Source organism: Antechinus flavipes, chromosome 4 (assembly GCF_016432865.1).
Source record: "Antechinus flavipes isolate AdamAnt ecotype Samford, QLD, Australia chromosome 4, AdamAnt_v2, whole genome shotgun sequence".
Classification (NCBI taxonomy): domain Eukaryota; kingdom Metazoa; phylum Chordata; class Mammalia; order Dasyuromorphia; family Dasyuridae; genus Antechinus; species Antechinus flavipes.
In genome coordinates, this window is record NC_067401.1 from 422,536,828 (window position 1) to 422,558,723 (window position 21,896).

The following is a 21,896-nucleotide window of genomic DNA, read 5'->3' on the forward strand; positions in this document are numbered from 1 at the left end:
TTTAGTTCTTTATTTTGGGTTTTATGCCAGGGACTAGGTTTTGTGGGAAGGATCCCTGCTTAGTCTCACTTTTTGCTCTGCTGACAAACTCATAAAAGAGCAGGCAGGATCTTCAGGGCTCCTCTACTGGAATACCAGGACAGGGCATCTGGGACTTGAGAGCTCCCGGACACCTAAATTAACCTTGGTTTGTATATTGGCCCTCTTTATTTGTTGTTGGCTGCGTTTAGAGCCAATTTCAGGTGATGGTAGGTTTTTAGGGGAGATTAAATTTGCCTGTTCTTGTGCTGGATTTGCTTGTGGCTTCCTTTTCTATTTCACTTAATGTAACTGTTGTTTGTGTTGGATTTCTTGTTCATTATTCTGTCTGATGTGTTATAGTCCGCGGGGTCACAAAGAGATGGGCAAAACAGAACAACAGTCTGGTAGGAATTTCAAGTTTTTACTGAAGTAGATTTAGGAGAGTTTGCCCCTCTATTCATACAACCTTCTTGGCTGGAAATACTAATAATAGGTTTTGTTTTTGTTGTTGTTTAGTATCATTCCAAATTATTTTCTTGAATAGCAGGACTAATTTGTAGCTCTTAATAGTGTATTAATGTGCCTTTTTCCTATAGCTCAGCCATCGTTTAATAATTTTTATCTTTTGTCACTTTTACCTGCCCCGGGAGGAAGTGAAACTTCAGAATTGTTTTATTTACATCAGTCACTTGTTAATGATTTGTAATATTCTTTTATTCGGTTATTACTAGTTTGCTTTTTATTTTGAAGTTATTCTGTAATGTTCTGGTTGGTTTGCTGGAGGTCTTTGGACTAGCCCTCGTTTCAGCACCACAAGTTTAATTACCACAAGAATAGCCAGGGAGAAAGTACAAATTCTTGTCTCCTTGCCTGGGGCCCAGGCTAGCTTGGTCTCAGTGGAAGAAATGCAGGAAGACAGCCAGCCACCATGGTGGTTTGAGATGGAGTGAATCTGGCTAAATTTGTCCCACCTTATATACTCTATTATAATTACATTATCATAGGTGTGAATCTTGTAGAACTATATTAAGTACTAAGTACATGTACTGAACTAGAGAACTATTAATCATCATTCTAAATTAGATAATCATTGTTTTATTAATTCCACTGAGTTTAGCACCTTGTAAGAATCCTTGTTTTAAGTACAGAGTTCTGGCCCCCAACACTACACTATTCCTTTGGATTTTTCACTTTTATCTTTTGTAGAACTAGCTCTTTTTTTTTTACATATTTGTGTTCCTTAAATATCAGGCCTTTATCAGTTGTTTGAAGATTTTTTTTGTCCCAAATTAACACTTTTTCTTCTTATTCTACCTGCATTAGTTTTGTTTCAGCAAAAACTTTTTAATTTTATGTAGTTAAAATAGAAGTTAGTAGGGTGTAGGGTTGATCTACACCTTATCTAAGGTCCTTTCCAACTCCAAATCATGTGAAACTGATACTTTTGAAACATTGATGGAATCACATAAAATATTAATTTCATTTGATGAAACAACCTTGGGATAAATGGGAATCCTGGTTTTCTTAAGCGTTTTTGGTTCATTAATACTTACTTATCAGAACATAGGAAAATGTACAGTAATCTATATTAAATTAGGAAATTGGAATTTCTTGCAAATTCTCAATGTTAGTCTACAACTACAATTACAGTTGGCTTAGCTACACTAATCTAAGACAATTCTAAAGGGCTCATGTTGTTTATATTCAGAGAGAGAACTGAGGAACTGAGTGCAGATTGAAGAATACTTTTTTCACTTTTCTTCCCTTTTTTGGTGGGGGTACCATGAGTAATAAACATTTTGTATGATTTCACATAATGGTTTATTGCTGGCTTCTCAATGGGGGAACGACTGGAAGAGAGAATTGGGATTCAAAAAAAAAATTTTTAATGAATACTAAAATATATTTTTTAAAAGTAACTACAGCTATTAGGGTCTACAGCACCATAAAAATAGTACATGCTTAAATTAGAGAAAATACAGGTTCTGTGTGAACTTCTCAATTGAGTTATTATCTCAGATCCAAAGTCTATTTAGACCACATTTGTATTGACTGAATTATGGCTACTTCCAGAGACTTTGATGCTTGAAACTAAAATTGTGAAAATTCAAAAGTAAATGTTGTTGTTAAGTTGCTTCAATTGTGTCCGATGTTCTGTGATCTCATTTGGGATTTTCTTGGCAAAGATTACTAGAGTGCTTTGCCATTTCCATCTCCAGTTCATTTCACAGGTGAGGAACTGAGGCAAACAGGGTGAAGTGGCTCCTCCAGGGTCACATAGTTAGTGTCTGAAGGCAGATTTAAACTCCAGTCTTCTGAGCCTAAATCTGGTGTCTGTCCACTGAGTCACCTACCTTTCCCCATCTCCTGTTTGATTCCTATTCTCCCTCTTTAAATTGCTTTTTTTCTATGTTGTTTTCTCACTTTCTCCCTCCATCTCCTCAAACTACCAAAGACCTGTTTCAGTTTGATCTTCTGTTTCTGGTATCTGGCATGTAGTCCCTTGAACATGTCTATTTTCTTAAGCAATACTATATATGTAGGAATGTTACTGTCCTTGTTTCTCTAATTAATTAAAGCCCAAAATCCCAATAAGCAAATATGACAATTAAGACAACTAAAAATTGGGCTCTAAGTACTCTTCAAAATCCTAATTCTGTCATGATAGGGAAAATAACATTTGCTTAATTGTCTGTTTCTAAACCAATTTACCACGAATAAGATCAACTAATAAATCCTTCAAAGAATGCTCTTAGATAGATATGTGAAAGCAATGTGATTTACTTTTTTATTAACTACAGAGCATAGCATTTTCCTCCCCTGAGGCTATTAGGGTCGATATGACTTGCCCAGGGTCATACATCTAGGAAGTGTTAAGTGTCTGAGGCCAGATTTGAAATCAGGTCCTCCTGACTTCAGGGTTGGTGCTCCATCCACTATACCACCTAGCTGCCCCAGAACATAGCATTTTAAGGGACAGCTAGATAGTGAAGTGAATACTTAAATAGGTTCAGACTCGGTTGCACACGAGCATGTATACAGTCAGTCTTTTCACTCATAATAACCTTGTTAGTTAAATTAGTACAAATCTTAAATATTCCCAGTCTAGAATTGGAAAGGATCTCAGAGGCAGATAGATGGTGAAGTGGACAGAACCTAGAATAAGGGAGATCTGAATTTTTTCTCTTTTTCTTTTATTAAAGGTTTTTAATTTTCAAAAAATATGCATGGATAATTTTTCAACATTAACCCTTGCAAAACTTGTGTTCCATTTCCTCCCCTCCTTATCCCACCTCCTCTCCTAGATAGCAAGTAATCCAATATATGTTAAATATGGTAAAAATATGTTAAAATCAATATATGCATACATATATATAGAATTATCTTGCTGCACAAGAAAAATCAGATCAAAGGGGGAAAAATGAGAGAAAATGAAATGCAAGCAAACAACAACAAAAAGAGTGAAAATGCTATGTGTGTGAGATCAACACTCAGTTCCCATAATCCTCCTTCTGGTGTAGATGGCTCTCTTCATCACAAGATCACTGGAGCTGGCCTGAATTGTCTCATTGGAAAGAGCCATGTCCATCAGAATTGATCCTCATATAATCATGTATAATGATCTCCTGGTTCTGCTCATTTCACTTAGCATCAGTATGCTTAGCATGAGTCTCTCCAGACTTTTCTGAAATCATCCTTCTGATTATTTCTTACAAAACAATAATATTCCATTATATTCATATACCATGACTTATTCAGCCATTCTCCAACTGATGGACATCCACTCAGTTTCCAGTTTCTTGCCACTACAAAAGGGGCTGCCATACACACTTTTGCACATGTGGGTCTTTGGGCAGATTGTTTAACACTATTTATCTCAGTTTCCTCTTCTGTAAAATGAGCTGGAGAATAAAATGGCAAACCAACCTAGTATTTTTGCCAGGAACATTCCAAATGGCATCATGTAGAGTCAGAAACAAATGAACAACAAAAGTAGTTTTTAAATTTTCTACTATAGCTCTCCATGGAAATAGCCATAGTTTCAGTCAGTGCATATGCTCATAAAAGGTTTAAGCCTAAAGTTCTGCTCTGAAACCACAGTCAGTTATTAGTACATGATAAGCTGTAGAATGTCAGAGTGAATGGAGATAGATAGTAATTTGAATTTAAATATTTGCAAAACTGTTAAAATAGTTAATCCCTCAGTTATTAACCTAACAGGCTTGCAAATATTTAAATATAAATTACTGAAGCAAACTATCTCTATTCATTCTGATTCTGTCATTATGGGTCTAGTGAAATTTATCTGAATACTTCTAGAAGGATGAAAAATTTGATTGTGAACCATAATCTAAGGTCCCTGTTTTGAGACCCCTATTGTTGAATCAAGAAAAGTTTGGAAGAAGACAGGAGAAAAACGAGAAAAAAAAACCACTTTTCAGAACTGTGGCAAAGGGGAACTTAGATCTCTGCTCTGTCACTTGTTAGGCAGAGAGGCTGGACTGCTCTCTATTGCCATCTACTGCTGGGAAGAATAAGAAGAAATAGAGAAAATGGGTTCTATGGATTGGCTGCTAAGAATAGTCTAGCCCAGAAAGGGAGCAGGGCCCATCAAAGTGGCAGGGTTGCAGAGGTTTTTGCCAACTCTAGTCTACAGGCTAGGTTACTTTTCCCTAAAAGAGCATAATGCTGCATCAGATGAAGGCCTGAAGCTAGAAGAAATGGCTGCTGTTATGAGAATATGTGATTGAATGTGAAGCACAGCATAGTATTTTCACCTTTTTTTGTTCTTGTTGCTATTTCCTTGCTTGTGTTTTTTATCTCATTTTCCTCCTTTCTGATCTGATTTTTCATGTGCAGCATGATAAATGTAGAAATATGTTTAGAAGAATAGCACATGTTTAACCTATATTAGGTTGCTTATTGTCTAAGAGAGGAGTTGGGAGAAAAATGTGAAACACTAAGTTTTATAAGGGTGAATCTTGAGAACTATCTTTGCATGTATTTTGAAAAATAAGCTTTTTTTTTATTAAAGCTTTTTGTTTTCAAAACATATGCATGCATAGTTTTTCTTTTTTTCTTTCTTTTTTTTTTTTTATTAAGTTTTTTTATTTAATAATTACATTATATTGACACTCATTTCTGTTCCGATTTTTTTCCCCTCCCTCCCTCCACCCCCTCCCCTAGATGGCAAGCAGTCCTTTATATGTTGGATATGTTGCAGTATATCCTAGATACAATATATGTTTGCAGAACCGAACAGTTCTCTTGTTGCGTAGGGAGAATTGGATTCAGAAGGTATAAATAATCCGGGAAGAAAAACAAAAATGCAGATAGTTCACATTCGTTTCCCAGTGTTCTTTCTTTGGGTGTAGCTGCTTTTGTCCGTCATTTATCAATTGAAACTCAGGTCTCTTTGTCAAAGAAATCCACTTCCATCAAAATATGTCCTCATACAATATCGTTGTCGAAGTGTATAATGATCTCCTGGTTCTGCTCATTTCACTTAGCATCAGTTCATGAAGGTCTCTCCAAGCCTCTCTGTATTCATCCTGCTGGTCATTTCTTACAGAACAATAATATTCCATAACATTCATATACCACAATTTACCCAGCCATTCTCCAATTGATGGGCATCCATTCATTTTCCAGTTTCTAGCCACTACAAACAGGGCATGCATAGTTTTTCAACATTGACCTTTGGAAAACCTTGTTCCAAATTTTTCTTCCTCTTCCTGCACCTCTTCCTTAGATGGCAGGTAATCCAATATATGTTTAAACATGTAAAAAAAATGTTAAATCCAATATATGTTTACATGTTTATACAATTATCTGCTGCACAAGAAAAATCAGATCAAAAAGGAAAAAAATGAGAAAACAAAATGCAAGCAAACAACAGCAAAAAGAGTGAAAATACTATGTTGTAATCCACCCTCGCTTCCCACAGTCGAACTCTCTCTGGGCGTAAATTGTTCTCTTCCTCACGGATCATTGGAACAGGCCTTCATCATTTAATTGTTAAAAATAGCCTCCCAAGAGGACTTAGGTTGTTGAGTCCTCCTTCCCCTATTCTACTTCTGTATGTGTCTGGTTACTCCTTATTAGAAGTTCCTGATATGCAAGGTCCTGTACAATCTTTCTCATTTTCCTACCCTTTTCAAATACTTTTTGCCTCCATGCTACTCTCCCCTTTAGCTAAACTGCCCTAACTGCTACTTCATTCCCAAGTATGTCTTGAATACCTCTATATCTTGGCTTATCTTTTTCGCCAGGTTTGGAATGCTCTTCCCTGAACTTTTTGTCTAAAAATTTTAATCCTCAAATCACTATGTCAGTGCTACTGTGTCCGAAAACTTCTCTCTTACTCTGTGTGTGTGTTTACATATGTACAGGTAGCCGGATAGCATACTAAGCACTTTACAGGTACCTTTCTTAATCTTCACATCAACCCTAAAAAGTGGCTGCTCTTTCTATACTCAATTTGTAATTGAGAAAATGGAGGCAAACATTAATTGACTCTTCTGGGATCTCCCAGCCAGGAGTTGGAGTTGGAATGGGATCTGAATCTGTCCTTCTGACTGCACGCCTTCCCCCTCTTTCCTCCTCTCTTCCCCTTCCTCCTCTCTCTCCTCCCCCTCCCCCCCCCCCCCAGCTGTCTATCCCAGGAGTGAGCATTGCCTGCTCCTGAGCCATGTGCCCATGGAAGGGATAGGGGCCACCCCAGTGAGATGGTGAAGATGCCATATATCTTGACAGGAGCCCACCCTCCTCAAGAATGCGCTCATTTCATGTAAAGGCAGTGAGACATGTTATGGACAGAGTGCTGGCCCATAGTCAGGAGGCCCTGGGTACTAATCTGGCCCCAGACACTTAGCTCTTACTCTTTGTATGACCTGGGGCAGGTCACCAGATCTGATTGCTTCATCCCAAAATGACCTGTATGAAGTTCTTCCTTCCCAGGCCATTAATTAGTCTTCCCTAATCTACCATGCCCTAGGGACCTGTCCAGGGCAGCTTGGGGCTCCACAGTGCACAGTAACCCTGTCTGCCTCAGTTACCTCATCTGTAAAATGTGCTGGAGAGGAAATGGCAAACCACTGCAGTCTTTCTGCTAAGGAAAGCCCAAATGGGGTCATGGACTCAACTGGGGGAAAAAAAAAAGCTGAACCCCAAAGAAATTGGTCATAAGAAGTTCATTCAATACTCAACTTCTCACTTTGAAAGTTCCCTTGCAGCTTCTCTCTCTACTTCGCTGGTTCCTCTCAGAACTATATTTTAAGGAAGGCCAACATATCTTCCATTATTTTACAGATACACTGATGTCTGTCTGTATTCTGTGCCGTTCCTCTGGAACAGATCATCTCTCTTCCCCTCCCCGCCTTCAGCTTTTACACAATTTTTTTTTTTTTTACACATCATCTTCCACCATCAGATCTAAACTTTTTCTGCATATACTTTGTCACAGTGCTTAGCTATATAGTAAATGCTGAACAAATGTTTCACAATGATTTGAATAGATAGGAGAATTAGGTTTATGGGTTGATAATTCTTGATGTTTTCTTGTTTATCCTTCCCCCTTTTTTCTGTTAAAAAAGCTCATATTTCCATTCTTGATAACATTTGATCAATTTGCCTCATAAATTGATGCCTCTCACTATTAAGTCACCTCCAACAGAAATCTCTTCTTTGTGTGTTTGATCTAATCTAACTGGGGGTTTTGGTTTTAGTTTTTGGTCTTCATCATCTTGTAATTCTTTTGAAAGCACCTCAGATTCATGTCAGGTAGGGTCCAAATGTGGTGTTTTTATTCTCCTTAATGGTGAAAAGAGCTTGTTGCAATAGTTGTTAAAAGTCCTTTTCTTTTCTTTTTCCTTGTTTGTAACCATATTTAAATTTTCATCTAAATGTCTAGTTGGGATATCTTGCCAAGCTTTCTGTAGACTGCTTCTCTCTGCTTTGTAATTGTTCATCCTCTTTATAAAAATGTTTTTCCTTTGTAAAATTTAAAATCCATTTAATGTTCTATGATCATCTCCATTTCTTAAGTGCTATATATGCCAAGGCAATATCTTATTGCTTTCTCAAATTTGTGAAGCATATAACCTTTTATTTTTTTAAGTCACATATCTATTTCCTGATGTATGTGTGAGAGAGGGAACAGAGGAAGCGATCTAATTTCTTAACTTGTTTTGTACTTTTTACAGCAGTTTTTGTCAAATTAAGAACTTCTAAACCCAGTCCTTTAATAGTTTTTTTTTTTTAATTACTAACATAGTTTTGGTGATCAATAACTTCATGGTAGTTTTAAATTGTTAATACCTTCTAACTCTGTACCTTCTTTGTATATCATCACCATGGTATCATACTTCCCTGTTCTGTTGGTTCCTCACCCCAATTTCTTCCCTGGGTTGGGCTATTTTATGCCCTTTATGGATCATCACTTTGTCATTCAAAAACTCCAAGTAGTTTTTATCTGCAAGTGTTCTTCATGACTTAGATGAATGTCAGTTAATAGTGTATATAGCAGGAAAAATGTAGAGCTCTGAAAAAATAAAAATAAAAAGTTCGCTTTTTTTTTTAAACTTTTGATCTCTGGGTTTATGATTCATTTCATAAAATAAAAAAAGTAACTATTTGGGTAACATCATAGATTCGGAGATTTTATTCTGGTCCAAACTTTGCTATTTACTGGCCATTTTACTATGTGTTCTTGAGTCTGTTTCCTTAAATGAGGTGGTTAAAAAAGAATGATCTGTTAACACGTTTCTTTAATATTCTGATTTTATGAAGTTATAAATATACCATCTCTGACATGTAAACATGGTATAAAATATATAGATCCAGATTTTAAGGGAGAATGGGATTTGTTGTTGGAATTTTAAAATACAAAGCTGAAAAATTCTCTTAAAATAATCTTTTTTTCTTTCTTTTCCAGGTTATATTTCACACTATGTGCTGACTGTATTTACAGAAGATATTTAAAAAACAAACAAACTTTTTTTTTTTTGAAAGAATTTGATTCCAGTGGAATCTGTGCTTTAGATTTTTGTGTTGTGAATTGTAATTACTTAAGCAATGCCTGTACAAGCTCCGCAATGGACGGATTTCCTCTCCTGCCCAATTTGCACTCAGACATTCGACGAAACGATCCGAAAGCCCATCAGCCTCGGCTGTGGCCACACTGTCTGCAAGATGTGCCTGAACAAGCTTCACCGCAAGGCGTGCCCCTTTGACCAGACCACTATCAACACCGACATAGAGCTCCTGCCTGTGAACTCAGCCTTGCTGCAGTTAGTGGGTGCTCAGGTAGGATGAGCCATGTACTTCCCATGTTGTGCATTCCTTTCTTCTATATATTTTAAGGAAAAACTAATGGGGAAAAAAACATATGTGAATAGGCACAATTAAAGTATTATATAATGTGCATATGGATTCAGTTGAAGGATTAATACTATTGGTTAAAGAATCCTAGTATTTTTAATCTCTCTGTAGTAGAATAAAGTATCAGCAGCAGCAACTGGGATGTTGTGGGGAAAAGGACCTCTAAGAATCTTGCTTACTGGGAACAGCACACCTCAGAGGCCATTGGGTCTCCCTTCTAGTCACGAATGCTTGTATTTATATCTGGCCTCAGACACTGAGGAGCTGTTGTTTCTTTTTTCCTCTCAGCCTCAGTGCCCTGATCTGAAAAATAGAGTTACCAGAATTTACCTTAGTATGAGCTTCAAATAATATGAAGTAAAAGGCACGCCAGATCTTCAGGTGCTTTAAAAATGCTCATTGGCTGTCAATTTATTATTAATTGAAATTTAAGATCATAGCTAATCAGTTGGAAAAATACCAAGCACTCATGGGTAAGCTGAGCAGATATAATAAAAATGACATACTACCTAAATTAATCTACTTATTTAGTACTATATCAATCAAAACTCCTAAGAAATTATTTTACAGATCTAGAAAAAGTAGTAACAAAGAAAATTCATCTGGAAGAACAAAAGGTCAAAAATTTCAGGAAATTAATGAAAAAAAAAAAAAAAGCTAATGAAGGTAGCCTAGCTGTGCCAGAACTAAAACTATATTATAAGCAGTAATCATCTTGTTACTCTGTACAATGTCCCTTGGTTCTGCTCATTTCACTTAGCATCAGTTAATATAAATCTTTCTAGGCTTTTCTGAAATCATCCTGCTGATCATTTCTTACAGAACAATAATATTTCATAACATTCATACACCATAACTTATTCAGCCATTCTCCAACTGATGGGCATCCATTTCAATTTCCAGTTCCATTATTAAACAGTTAAGCAATAGTTACTAAACTAAAAATAAATGTACATTTTAAAAAAATTAAGTGCCTGCTGTGTTCCACACATTGTGATGAAGACTTTAAAAATATTATCTGCCTCATTTGATTTTCACACCAACCCTTCAAGTTAAAGCTGAATATTACTATCATTTTGTAGTGGAGGAAACTGAGGCAAACAGGTGAAAGTGACTTGCTCAAGGTTACCCAGTTAGTAAGTGTCTTGGTTGAAATTTGAACTTGGAGCTGACTCTAGACCCAGTGTCCTCTCCTCTACACTCTCTAGTTGCCTTAGGGCAGATGAAGGGGAATAGGCCTGCTCTTTCTTCAGGCTCTATTAATCTGGAGTTTCAAGGAGAAGTTAGTCCTGGAGAGGAAGATATATATAATGATGATATATATAAGATGAATTCAAGAAGGTGACTTAAAAACAAAAAAGCAGTCCCTGCCCTCAAGGAGTTAACAATTTGGTACAAGAATGTATGTAAAAAGAAGCTGGAAAGGAGATAGTGAAATAGATAGGGCACCCCAATGTGGGGAACATGATGAAGTCCTGAAGATATGTGAGAAAGGTTCAGATACCCTCCCTTAAATTGAGGATTTGGAAGGAGCTCTATGATGTTAATCCTTTACCTTCTCCAATCAGAGGAAGAAGTCTTAGGGGTAAGGAGTGCTGCAGAAGCATGTGTTTCAGACTAAATTTAATTGGGCAGGAAAATTGATTTCTTCAACAGTGATGAAGTCCAGGTGAGAAATGATGAGGTTTATTTCCGGAGCCCCTTCCTTAAACTGAAAATCTAAGAAGAGCTCTCTTGTTCAACATCCATCTTCTCCAAACAATAGGAGTCAGTAGGGAATGATGGATTTTTTTAAAATAACTTTTATAATTTAAGTCATTAATGGTGGAAAGTCATTTATTTGAATGATGGTTTAATAAGAAAGAGCAAAACATCCTTCATGCATTCATTTATTTATTTTTGCTGAAGCAATTGGGGTTAAGTGATTTACCTAGGGTTGCACAACTAGGAAGTGTTAAGTATCTGAGTCCAGATTTTTACTCCTGACTTCAAGGCTGATGCTCTAACCACTTTACCACCTAGCTGCTCTGGAATAGGAAAATATCCTGAAAAAATAGTGCTATATTAAAAAATCTATTGTGTAAAAGATTTGCCATTCACGTTATTTCTATGTGGATACAATGTGCATTGAAGTGATTTTTAGATATGTGAATGGAATTTCGCAATTTCTATAGACAATGTCTTAAACTTAAAAACTTTTAGACCTTCTTCATCCCCTTTTCTAGCTTTTAGATCCTTTTTTAACTTCTTAGTACACATTGAACACTACAAAGTGTGAGGGAATAGGACTAGAAAAATGAGACAGTTCTTTCTCTTAAATTATATAGATTTTAATGTATATATAGGTGGTATCCAGACAATGGTGTTTTTATTCAGCAAGGCATGGGGTTGGTGAATATTACAATGGGCCTGTTGATGTGGTAAATTCATTTCAGAGCTACTGGTAGTGTATACCCACTTTTAAGAAGATCATTGATATGCATCTGAGATAATAAGCCTGATAGATGGTAGTATAGGACTAGGTAATTAGGTAATCTGTCCTATTTGGTGTACAGGTCCCTGAGCAGCAGCCCATTACTTTGTGTAGTGGGGTAGAAGATACAAAACATTATGAGGAAGCGAAGAAATGTGTGGAGGAATTGGCATTGTATTTGAAACCACTCAGCAGTGCGAGAGGTAAGTCTTCTACACTTAGTCCAATTCCTCTTGAGAGCAATATTAGAAAGAATGGTGCCTATTTTTCATTATCCAAATGATTTTAGTAGAAGTCTTAAAAGATGACAATCTGCTATTGACCTGTTTATTTTTATAAGCCCAAACCCATCATGCAACACAATTTTTAGAAAACAATGACTTTAACATGCAAGATTATAGAGACCTTTTTTTGGGATTCTGACCAATGTGTTGAGCCAACCCTCTTTGTATGAGTCAGTCTATTACACTTATGGATAAGTCTCATTATTTAGAAGTCTTTCTTGCTATCACACTGAAGACTATCTCTTTGAAGCTTCTGTCCATTTTTCTTTATTTTGTATTGTGAGGCCAAATATTTGTATTGTGAGTTAAAGCGCCCTAACTCAGTAGCTGGTACATAATAAGTTGTTAATAAATGTTTCTTTCCCTTGAAGATAGCTTTTATGTCACCCTCAAGTTTTTTTTTTTTTTTTTCCTATTCTAAAAGCTGAGCATTCCAATTTGTTATCTGATTCTCATATCATTTGCTGGGTTTTTTCCTTTTGTCACTTTCCAACTGCTAATTCCTTCTTGTGATGTATCACCCAGAACTGAACATAGACAAAAGTAGAATAAGATTTAACGCCCTTACCCTGATCACTTTGAATCCCTTTTGAATCCTCCTTGTTATCCTTCATATAATACCTGGGTTTTTGTTTTGTTTTGTTTCACTTTGTATAGTACGCTAACTAAAATCCAAGGGAGGAAGGTGCTCTCATTTATTTATTTATCTATTTATACATTTATTTTAGATTAGCTGCTGTGTAGCTTTAAACTATAAAATCCTAAACTTATTCCTTTCAATTTCATGTTATTGAATTAGGCTCATTGATCTAGTCTGTAGAGATCTTTGTTTGTTTTGATTGCAATTCAGTCATCTAATGTGTCAGCTAGCTATTACCTTTGTGTCATCTCTAGATTTTAAGTTTGAGCTCTATGCTATTAACCAAAGAACCTGGTCCAAATTGATAACAAGCAATTAAAAGACTACTTTTGCATTCAGGCCGTCTTTCCCATCTTGTTTCTAAGAATAAGGTGTTAGATTTTGTCAAGTGTTGTTACTGCAGATCTCCTGCTGTAAAAGGATATAGAAACCTAGACAAGAGAGCTGTGAACCAGGGAGATTAAATGGCTCTCCCAAGAGGCAGGAGGGACACTTTGGTCATCTGATTTCACAGTCACTGTCCCACTCTGCAGACATTCCCTGTCCAATAAAGAAAAGAAGTGTGATTTGGTCTGGTTTGACATGTTTTCTAGGTGGATTTTCCAGATTTACTTTTATCAATATATTTTTTATAGTAATCATCCCTTTAATGATGTAGTTTAAAAGTTTTTCACAACCTCACTAATTTTGTTGTCGTTGTTGTTGTTGGTTAGATTTCATTGTCATTGTCATAGGGCAAAAAAACCCTAACTGGTTCACTAGTTAAATTTTCCTGGTTTTTTAAGTTTCTTTTAGTCCTAGAGATATAAATTTGTCAAGGGCAACGAGGTATTCATTTTGTGTTTCACTTTCCCAGCCCTTTTTGTTCTCAATTTTCTTGTTGACACATTGGTTCTCCTTTATGAAGAAAGCAAAACAGTAGAAGAAAGATTCTGCCTTTAAGAATATGCCTGCCCCCATGGAATACATTGATCACCAAATATTTGCCTCTGCAATTGGCATAGAGTAGTCCCTGAAATTCATATAATATACACTCACACACGTATCCAAATTGTTCCTACTTTTTTCCTATGACTTGAAAAGAACCTCTACTCTTGTCTTTAGCATTCCTTGTCAGCCTCATCATTTTCAGCTTTAGCAACTCATTAGAATTATTGTCATTGTCATTATAGTTTATAATCATTCTTAGAGCCATCTTTTGTATCTGATCTTGTTGCTGTTTTCTATACATTTTTATAATTTTTGATGAGTTCCTGCTCAATCTCCTCTTCACCTTTTTCCTCTCTCAATTATCAAGTATTTTTAAGTACTAACTATGTGCTAAAGAATTTGAAAGGTATTTAGTGTACAAAGAGAAAAGCAAAAATGGTCCCTGTATTCTTTTGGCTAATTCATATATTTATTTTTGTAATTTATTGGTTGTCTAGAGCCCTGAAATGATCAGTACAAGATCACAGCCATGCCCTGATCTATGGATTTGGGGTTATCTTAGTTTTTTGTCTTTGTAAAATGATTGGAGAATGATTAAATTGAGCCTCAAGAAAAGATAAATAAATGAGAAAATTCTTAAGAATTCATAGTACAAGCAATATCTCATAATCTTCTATCTCTGCAAGGATAGAGAGGAACATTATCCTGTCTCTTCCTCAGAACCAATCTTGTTAATAATAATTGCATGGGGGTTGAAATTCACATTTTGTTTTTTGTTTTTTTTTTTCCATTGTAGTAATGAATTTTTGCCCCTGCATCACACCCTGTCAGTTCATGTACATCTTTGAATGGTTCTTTAATTTCTTCCTGTTTTCTTTAAGGCTCAGGAATAATTTCCATAGTACTGTATCTACAATATTGTATTATTCACGTACTATAATTTGTTTAGCCATCCCCTAGCCAGTGGGCATTTATTGTGTTTTTAGTTGATTTTTTAACACTGTATAGTAATAAAGACCTTTTGCAAGAGTGTCAAGAATACGTAAAAATAACAAATGTTGGAGAGAATGTGGAAAAATTGAGATATTAATACATTTGGTAAAAATTTTAAACTGATTCAATCATTTCGGGAAGCAACCTGGAATTATACTCAAATTATACAATTAGGTCTGTTTCTCAAGATGATTAGGGCAAAAGAAAAATAAATTTTGTTCTTAAAAAAAAGTGTCAAGAATATTTTTACATAATTAAGTCACCCTTTCTCTGACATCCTTAAGAAACAGGTGGGCTTTAAAAAAAATTATTATTATACTTTTTATTTTGAATTTATCCACCAATAAAATGGGCATTTTCATGTATATACATGAAATTGAGTAGCATGTAAATAATATTATATACATTCTCTATGCATAATATATTCCAATTAATGTAATTCAATTTCAAATCCTGTCTACTTATCTGTGAAATATTGTGGCCTTCTGTTCTCTTATGCATTTTTAAAAAGATGTTCCAGGGACCCTCTTTCTCTTTTATCATTTCTTCTTTCTCCCTCTCTACTCCTATTTGGGAAAACCAGGAAAAATAAAACTCACAAAGAGCCTTTTAAAATAAAATTCAGAACAATTTAGGTAAAAGAAGTTCCAGAAATTTATTTATTTCACATTTTGAGTCCATCATCTTTCTTTTGGTGGTTCATTATCAGTCCTATGGTCCTGATTCTTTTCCTCTGCTGAAAAAAAAAAAAAAAAACTGCTGTAAATATTTTTTGTATGTATCATTTCTTTGCCTTTTTGATTCTTTGTGGTGCATGCTTAATGGTTTATCAGTGAATCTTCAGGTAGATAGTTCAGTGGCTTTTGACTAATTGCCGCCTGTGCTATCATAAATAAATTTTGTGATTAGATTAATTTTTATATTGTCTTTTAAAGGAGTAGGCCTGAACAGCACCACTCAGAGTGTTCTGAGCCGCCCAATGCAGAGGAAATTGGTGACGTTAGTCCACTGCCAACTGGTGGAGGAAGAAGGTCGAATTCGTGCCATGAGGGCAGCTCGATCTTTAGGGGAACGGACTGTCACAGAACTAATCCTCCAGCACCAGAATCCTCAACAACTTTCTTCGAATCTTTGGGCAGCAGTCAGGGCCAGGGGCTGCCAGTTCCTTGGACCAGGTAAAAGATATTTTTATTAATGATATTGTATGTGTATCATCTATCTTTACTAAGTTCTTACAGTCTTGTCTAGGATTGCTGAAGATGTTTGAATTTCCAGAGGTTCTTGTTTTATTAATTTGGTTAAGTAGTTATTCCACTCTTTTGAATTGTGCAAAAATCTGAAGTGTAATGCTATTAATACTAAAACTTTTCCCCAAATTTTTACTCAATTTGGATGGATTTTATGCCATGATTTAATCTCTTCATTTACTCATTAACATTGATTGTACTAGGTAATAACCTGATGGTATTAAGGTATCTCAAGCTGTTTGTCTCTGTAAGTGGACTCCATATTGCTGTAGAATTGTTCTTCTCAGTGACATCACCTGCCACTTCTCACTGTTCTTCTCTGTTCTCTTTTCAAATTATATATTTGTCTTAGTATTGTCTCCATTGTCTCTTCCGCTTTAGTTTTTTTGAGAGATGTTGTAACTCAGAATGGCAGCAACAACAGCTTTTTTCTAGTTAAGTTAGTAGTTCTATTTAATTGTTCAAACTTTTAAAAGCTAATTCTATATATGTAGAGGGTCATTTAAAAGCTGTAGTTAAGGATGCCAGGAGAAATATCAGCAATCGCAGATGTACAGATGATATCAGTCTGATGGCAGAAAATGAAAAATTAAAAAGCCTCTTGGAAATGAAAGAAGGGGATGAAAAGGCTGACTTGAAGCCTAACATGGAAAAAAACAAACAAACCCTAAGGTCATGGCATCTTCTCTGCTCACTCCTAGCAGTTAGGAAAAGAAATGGAAGTGGTGTCAGTTTGGATAGTTGTGGGCTCAAAGATCACTGTAACTATGAAATTAAAATTTGTTAGAAGGAAAGCTGTGGCCTTTCTGGAGAATATGCTAAAAAGCAGAGACCTCTCCTTGCCCACAATGACCCATAGAGTCAAAGTGGCAGTTTTTGTAGTAGTGTACAGCTTTTGAGTTGTTGTCCTGGAGGAGAGTTAAGCAAGGACATAAAATCTTAAAGAAATTAACTGTATTTATTGGAAGGAGCAATTGAAAACTGGGAAAACATTTTTACAGTCAAAGGTTCTGATAAAGGCCTCATTTCCAAAATATATAGAGAATTGACTCTAATTTATAAGAAATCAAGCCATTCTCCAATTGATAAATGGTCAAAGGATATGAACAGACAATTCTCAGATGAAGAAATTAAAACTATTTATAGACATATGAAAATATGCTCCAAATCATTATTAATCAGAGAAATGCAAATTAAGACAACTCTGAGATACCACTACACACCTGTCAGATTGGCTAGAATGACAGGGAAAGATAATGTGGAATGTTGGAGGGGATGTGGGAAAACAGGGGCACTGACACATTGTTGGTGGAATTGTGAACACATCCAGCCATTCTGGAGAGCAATTTGGAACTATGCTCAAAAAGTTATCAAAATGTGCATACCCTTTAATCCAGCAGTGTTTCTACTGGGCTTATACCCCAAAGAGATACTAAAGAAGGGAAAGGGACCTGTATATGCCAAAATATTTGTGGCAGCCCTGTTTGTAATGGCTAGAAGCTGGAAAATGAAAGGATACCCATCAATTGGAGAATGGTTGAGTAAATTGTGGTATATGAACGTTATGGAATATTATTGTTCTGTAAGGAATGTCCAGCAGAAGAGGCTTGGAGAGACTTACATGAACTGATGCTAAGTGAAATGAGCAGAACCAGAAGATCATTATATACTTCAACAACGATACTGTTTGAGGATGTATCTCTTTGATAAAGAGAGCTAATTCAGTTTCAATTGATCAAGGATGGACAGAAGCAGCTACACCCAAAGAAAGAACACTGGGAAATGAATATAAACTGCTTGCATTTTTATTTTTCTTTGCGGGTTATTTCTACCTTCTAAATCCAATTCTCCCCGTGCAACAAGAGAACTGTTCGGTTCTGCACACATATATTGTATCTAGGATATACTGTAACCTATTTAACATGTAAAAGACTGCTTGCCATCTGGGGGAAGGAGGGGAAAAATCAGAACAGAAGTGAGTGTGCAAGGGATAATGCTGTAAAAAATTACCTTGGCATGGGTTCTGTCAATAAAAAGTTACTTTAAAAAAAAAAGGAAGGAGCAATTGAAGCTACTTTGACCATATAATGACAAGACTCAATTAGAAAAGACTAATGCTAGGAAAGATTGAAAGTAAAAAGTACAGCAGAGTGTAAGTGTTAGGGAAGCAGTGAATATGAATTTGGGACGGATTTGGAGAGAGAGTAGAGGACAAATGGGCCACAGGCCACAAAGAGTCAGGCATGTTATGCATAGACAGAGGAACTGAATTATTCTGGTAAGGAGTTTTGTTAATGTCTAGTGTCCTTTTCTGATCGTAAGATGTTAAGATGAAGCACTTTGTCCAGACTAGGAGGGAATGTCAAACCTGAGAACCTACAAGAATTTTCCTATGACAACTCAGAATAAAATTTGATTTTTTACCTGACTATTCCAGCAATGCAGGAGGAAGCCCTGAAACTGGTGCTGTTGGCCTTAGAAGATGGATCTGCTTTGTCTCGAAAAGTCTTGGTTCTATTTGTGGTGCAAAGATTGGAGCCACGATTTCCTCAAGCCTCAAAAACCAGCATTGGACATGTTGTTCAGCTATTGTACAGAGCCTCCTGTTTCAAGGTACAAAACTGGCATAAATTGGGTGCCAGGTTTTAAGAAATAGATTCTCCTCCTTCACATAAAAATGTTAAATGAATCAAAACGGCCTGAATGTTCTTTGAAAGTCTTCACTAGATTATATGGACAGTATATTAAATGTTGCTCAAAGTTGAGCAAACTGGACCTTAGAAAGTTTTTGCTATATAAAAATTTCTCTCTTGGTAAGATTTGTTAAAATAAGATTTATCCTGATAGAAAAGAAACAATTATTTTATATCATCAATTCTGAAAAGTAACTATTTAAAAATGTTCTTTGAATATGAAGTTGTAAAATAAAGCTTTGTTGAATATAGGTGGTGCTAGAATTTGGGATTTGTCTTCTGAGTTGTTAGAGCTTTGACATAAAGCTTAGTTCAGTTTTTAAAGAGGATGTTAAGAGTTTTAAGATTCAAGGTGGATTAATCAGGTTATTAAGAATTTGTTAAATAAAAATGTCAAGATGAATTTTCTTTTAAACAAGATTAAAATGATGTAGCACTTTGCAAATCTCAAAAATTCTTGCTTTTTCATTTAATAGTATTTTATCCTGCCCTTCTGCTCAAAAGATGAAAAGCAAAATTTTTGTAACAAATATAAAATAACAGGTCTCCTATCACTAATCCCTCTTGTGAAATAGTGTTTTCTTGGCATTTATAAATTCCTTTGGCTATATTTATTCATTCTTCTTATTGCAGGCTTTTATGAAATTATACAATTTAAAAATACAACTTTCTTGAGGGCAGAAGGATGAATTTATTTTATAGTGTGGGGGTCAGAAAGCAGAATTTTGGTTATGTTTGTGCATTTGCATTATTATAATTTGGCATGGATTTTTCTCTGTGTTTGTGTATGTGTGTGTATTGTTGTATTCCTCAGGTGACAAAACGTGATGAAGATTCCTCCTTAATGCAATTGAAGGAGGAGTTTAGGACATATGAAGCGCTTCGTCGGGAACATGACTCCCAGATAGTTCAGATTGCCATGGAGGCAGGCTTGCGCATTGCCCCAGACCAATGGTCTTCTCTTCTTTATGGAGACCAGTCACATAAATCTCACATGCAGTCTATTATTGACAAGGTAAAGTCTCTTTTTGTTCCTTATTATATCTGACTTATCTTTAAACTTTCATTACTTGGAAAGCAAACAGCTCATATTTTTTGTACAGAGTTTTATTTTCTAATGGTTCTCTAAGATAGACTTTTACTTTTTATGAATAGACAAATTGATCAATATCAGTGTTTGTTCCTTAGGGTCATTGTCTATTCTTGAGTTCACATTGTTTTAATCTCTCTTCTCTTTTTTGAGTTTCATTATTCAGTTCTCCAAATATATTAAGTACAATAGACTATAATCATAAGTACAATTACTAACCCTAGATATTGGTAAAAATCTAATTTGAAGGAGTTTCTAATTATTATATGGACATAGCCACTTTTATCAAAATATTCTTCCAGGATCCCCCTAACAACTCTGACACACATGTCCCAGTTCTGGAGTTCCTCGAGTAAACTCTTAAGGAATCTGTGGAACATGTGAAATCTGGGAAGGAGGCTTTTTTTTTTTTTTTTGTCTTGGTTTATAATTAACTTTTAAATCTAAATAGACAACCTATCAGATATGGATTTGTCTCTGACTTATATATTATCTCTTCAATTTTAGGCAGAGAGACTTTTTCCACATTAATTGCAGAAAGAAAAGGTCATGTTTTGGATTAGTGAGTAAAGTGGTTATTCTTACATATGCTCTGAGGCTTTGAGGGTTATAATTTGTTATCACTTTCTTCATTGATAATCTTTTATGATTAGAAGGATTATGAATTAGCACTGCTTAATGCTACTAAAGAAATAGATCCTGTCACTTTGTCAAGATAAATCTTTTCTGCAGTAATAATAATGTGTATGTCACCACCTTGAAGAAATTAGTATGTCTCTTTAGTCTCTTGCTTGTGTGTGGATAGAGATGATTGGATGACTAAGAGCAAAAACATTCAAATACAGATTCTAAAATGTGCACAATTATAAACTTGTATTACAGTTTTGAAAAAAGTTATTGTATATTAACTTTATTAAAATCATTTTAATCATGTGTGCCCTCTTAGAACTAACTTTTCTTAAGTGTATTTTTTCTGAATTGTATCATTTTTCCTATATCATTTCTGTCATTTTTCTATCAGTTTTTTCTTTGTGTAAATTGTTTTCTTTGATTCTGAACTACTCCATGTAAGTCTTATTAAGTGTTTTCATATGTCACTTTTAAAAATGTTTTTAATTTTTAAAAAATTTTACATATTTTTCACTTTACTTCTTGAAGTCCAACAATACTTCTTTGCATTCATGTCACAATTTCTCTATGTGAACAGTCTTCCAGTGATTTTCTATTACCAATAATGTTGCTATTGATATTTTTAAAGAGTTTTTTTTCTTTTAAAAAAAATCCTTTCGCGTATCTGTTGGATCAAAACTTTTTAAGCATACATTTCACATGACTGCTCAATAAACTCAAGTGGCTTCTTTTAACTCTTGGATAACATTTAAAGTATATCCATTTAATTCTTTTCAAACCATATTAGATATTAATTCACTATACAGTTTGGGTAAAACTGGCTTTGCTTTTCTCTGCACCTAAGTGTGTGCTGCCCCCATGCTTACAAGGCCTTCCTTCCTCTATTCTACTTCTTAAAATTTCTAGTGTCTTTTATTGTTTTGGATTTGGTGATGTTTTTGCTAGGGCGGAAGGCAATTGGAGTTAAATGACTTGGCTAGGGTCACACAGCTATTCCGTGTTAAGTATCTGAGGTCAGATTTAAATTCAGGTTCTCCTCAGGGCCAGCTCTCTCCATTGCGCCATCTAGCTGCCCCCTTTGGTGTCTTTTAAAGGATAATTCAAATACTGCCTTCACAAAAGCTGCTAGTTCTCCTAATTAGTTTGCATTTCATATTGAAGATATTTTCTATATGTACATAGAAGCTTGTTGAAGGCAGAATCTGTTTCATTTTTTGCCTTTTTTAACCCCATTGCCTAGCAAAGTACCCAACATATAATAGGTGATTCATAAATTTCTGTGTTTCTTACAACATAATGCTGTATTGCTTTTCCAGAAAGATTGCTATCACTTCACAACTCCACTTGTAGTATAATGTGCCTATTTCTTCACAGCTCCACCAGTGGTGAATTAGGTATTGTGATATGTCTCAGAAGTTATTTTTAATGACCATTTCTCTAATTTTGAGCTTAAATAAATTCTCAGGTAGTTATTGATAATTAATTTTTCTGATCTACCTATTTGTAGCTTTTGA

At 35.3% G+C, this 21,896-nt stretch overlaps 1 protein-coding gene across 3 annotated transcripts in view; it reads left to right on the forward strand.

Annotated features, from left to right (window-relative positions):
• The window catches only part of RC3H1 (ring finger and CCCH-type domains 1), a 72,591-nt gene that overhangs the window by 17,267 nt on the left and 33,428 nt on the right, over positions 1-21,896 (forward strand). For all 3 annotated transcript variants that reach the window (XM_051998922.1, XM_051998923.1, XM_051998924.1), the window contains exons 2-6: positions 8,957-9,327; positions 11,958-12,078; positions 15,658-15,897; positions 18,407-18,582; positions 19,477-19,677. In XM_051998922.1, the coding sequence (XP_051854882.1) occupies positions 9,097-9,327; positions 11,958-12,078; positions 15,658-15,897; positions 18,407-18,582; positions 19,477-19,677 (969 nt within the window). In that variant the 5' untranslated portion in view covers positions 8,957-9,096. The remainder of the gene's footprint in view (positions 1-8,956; positions 9,328-11,957; positions 12,079-15,657; positions 15,898-18,406; positions 18,583-19,476; positions 19,678-21,896) is intronic.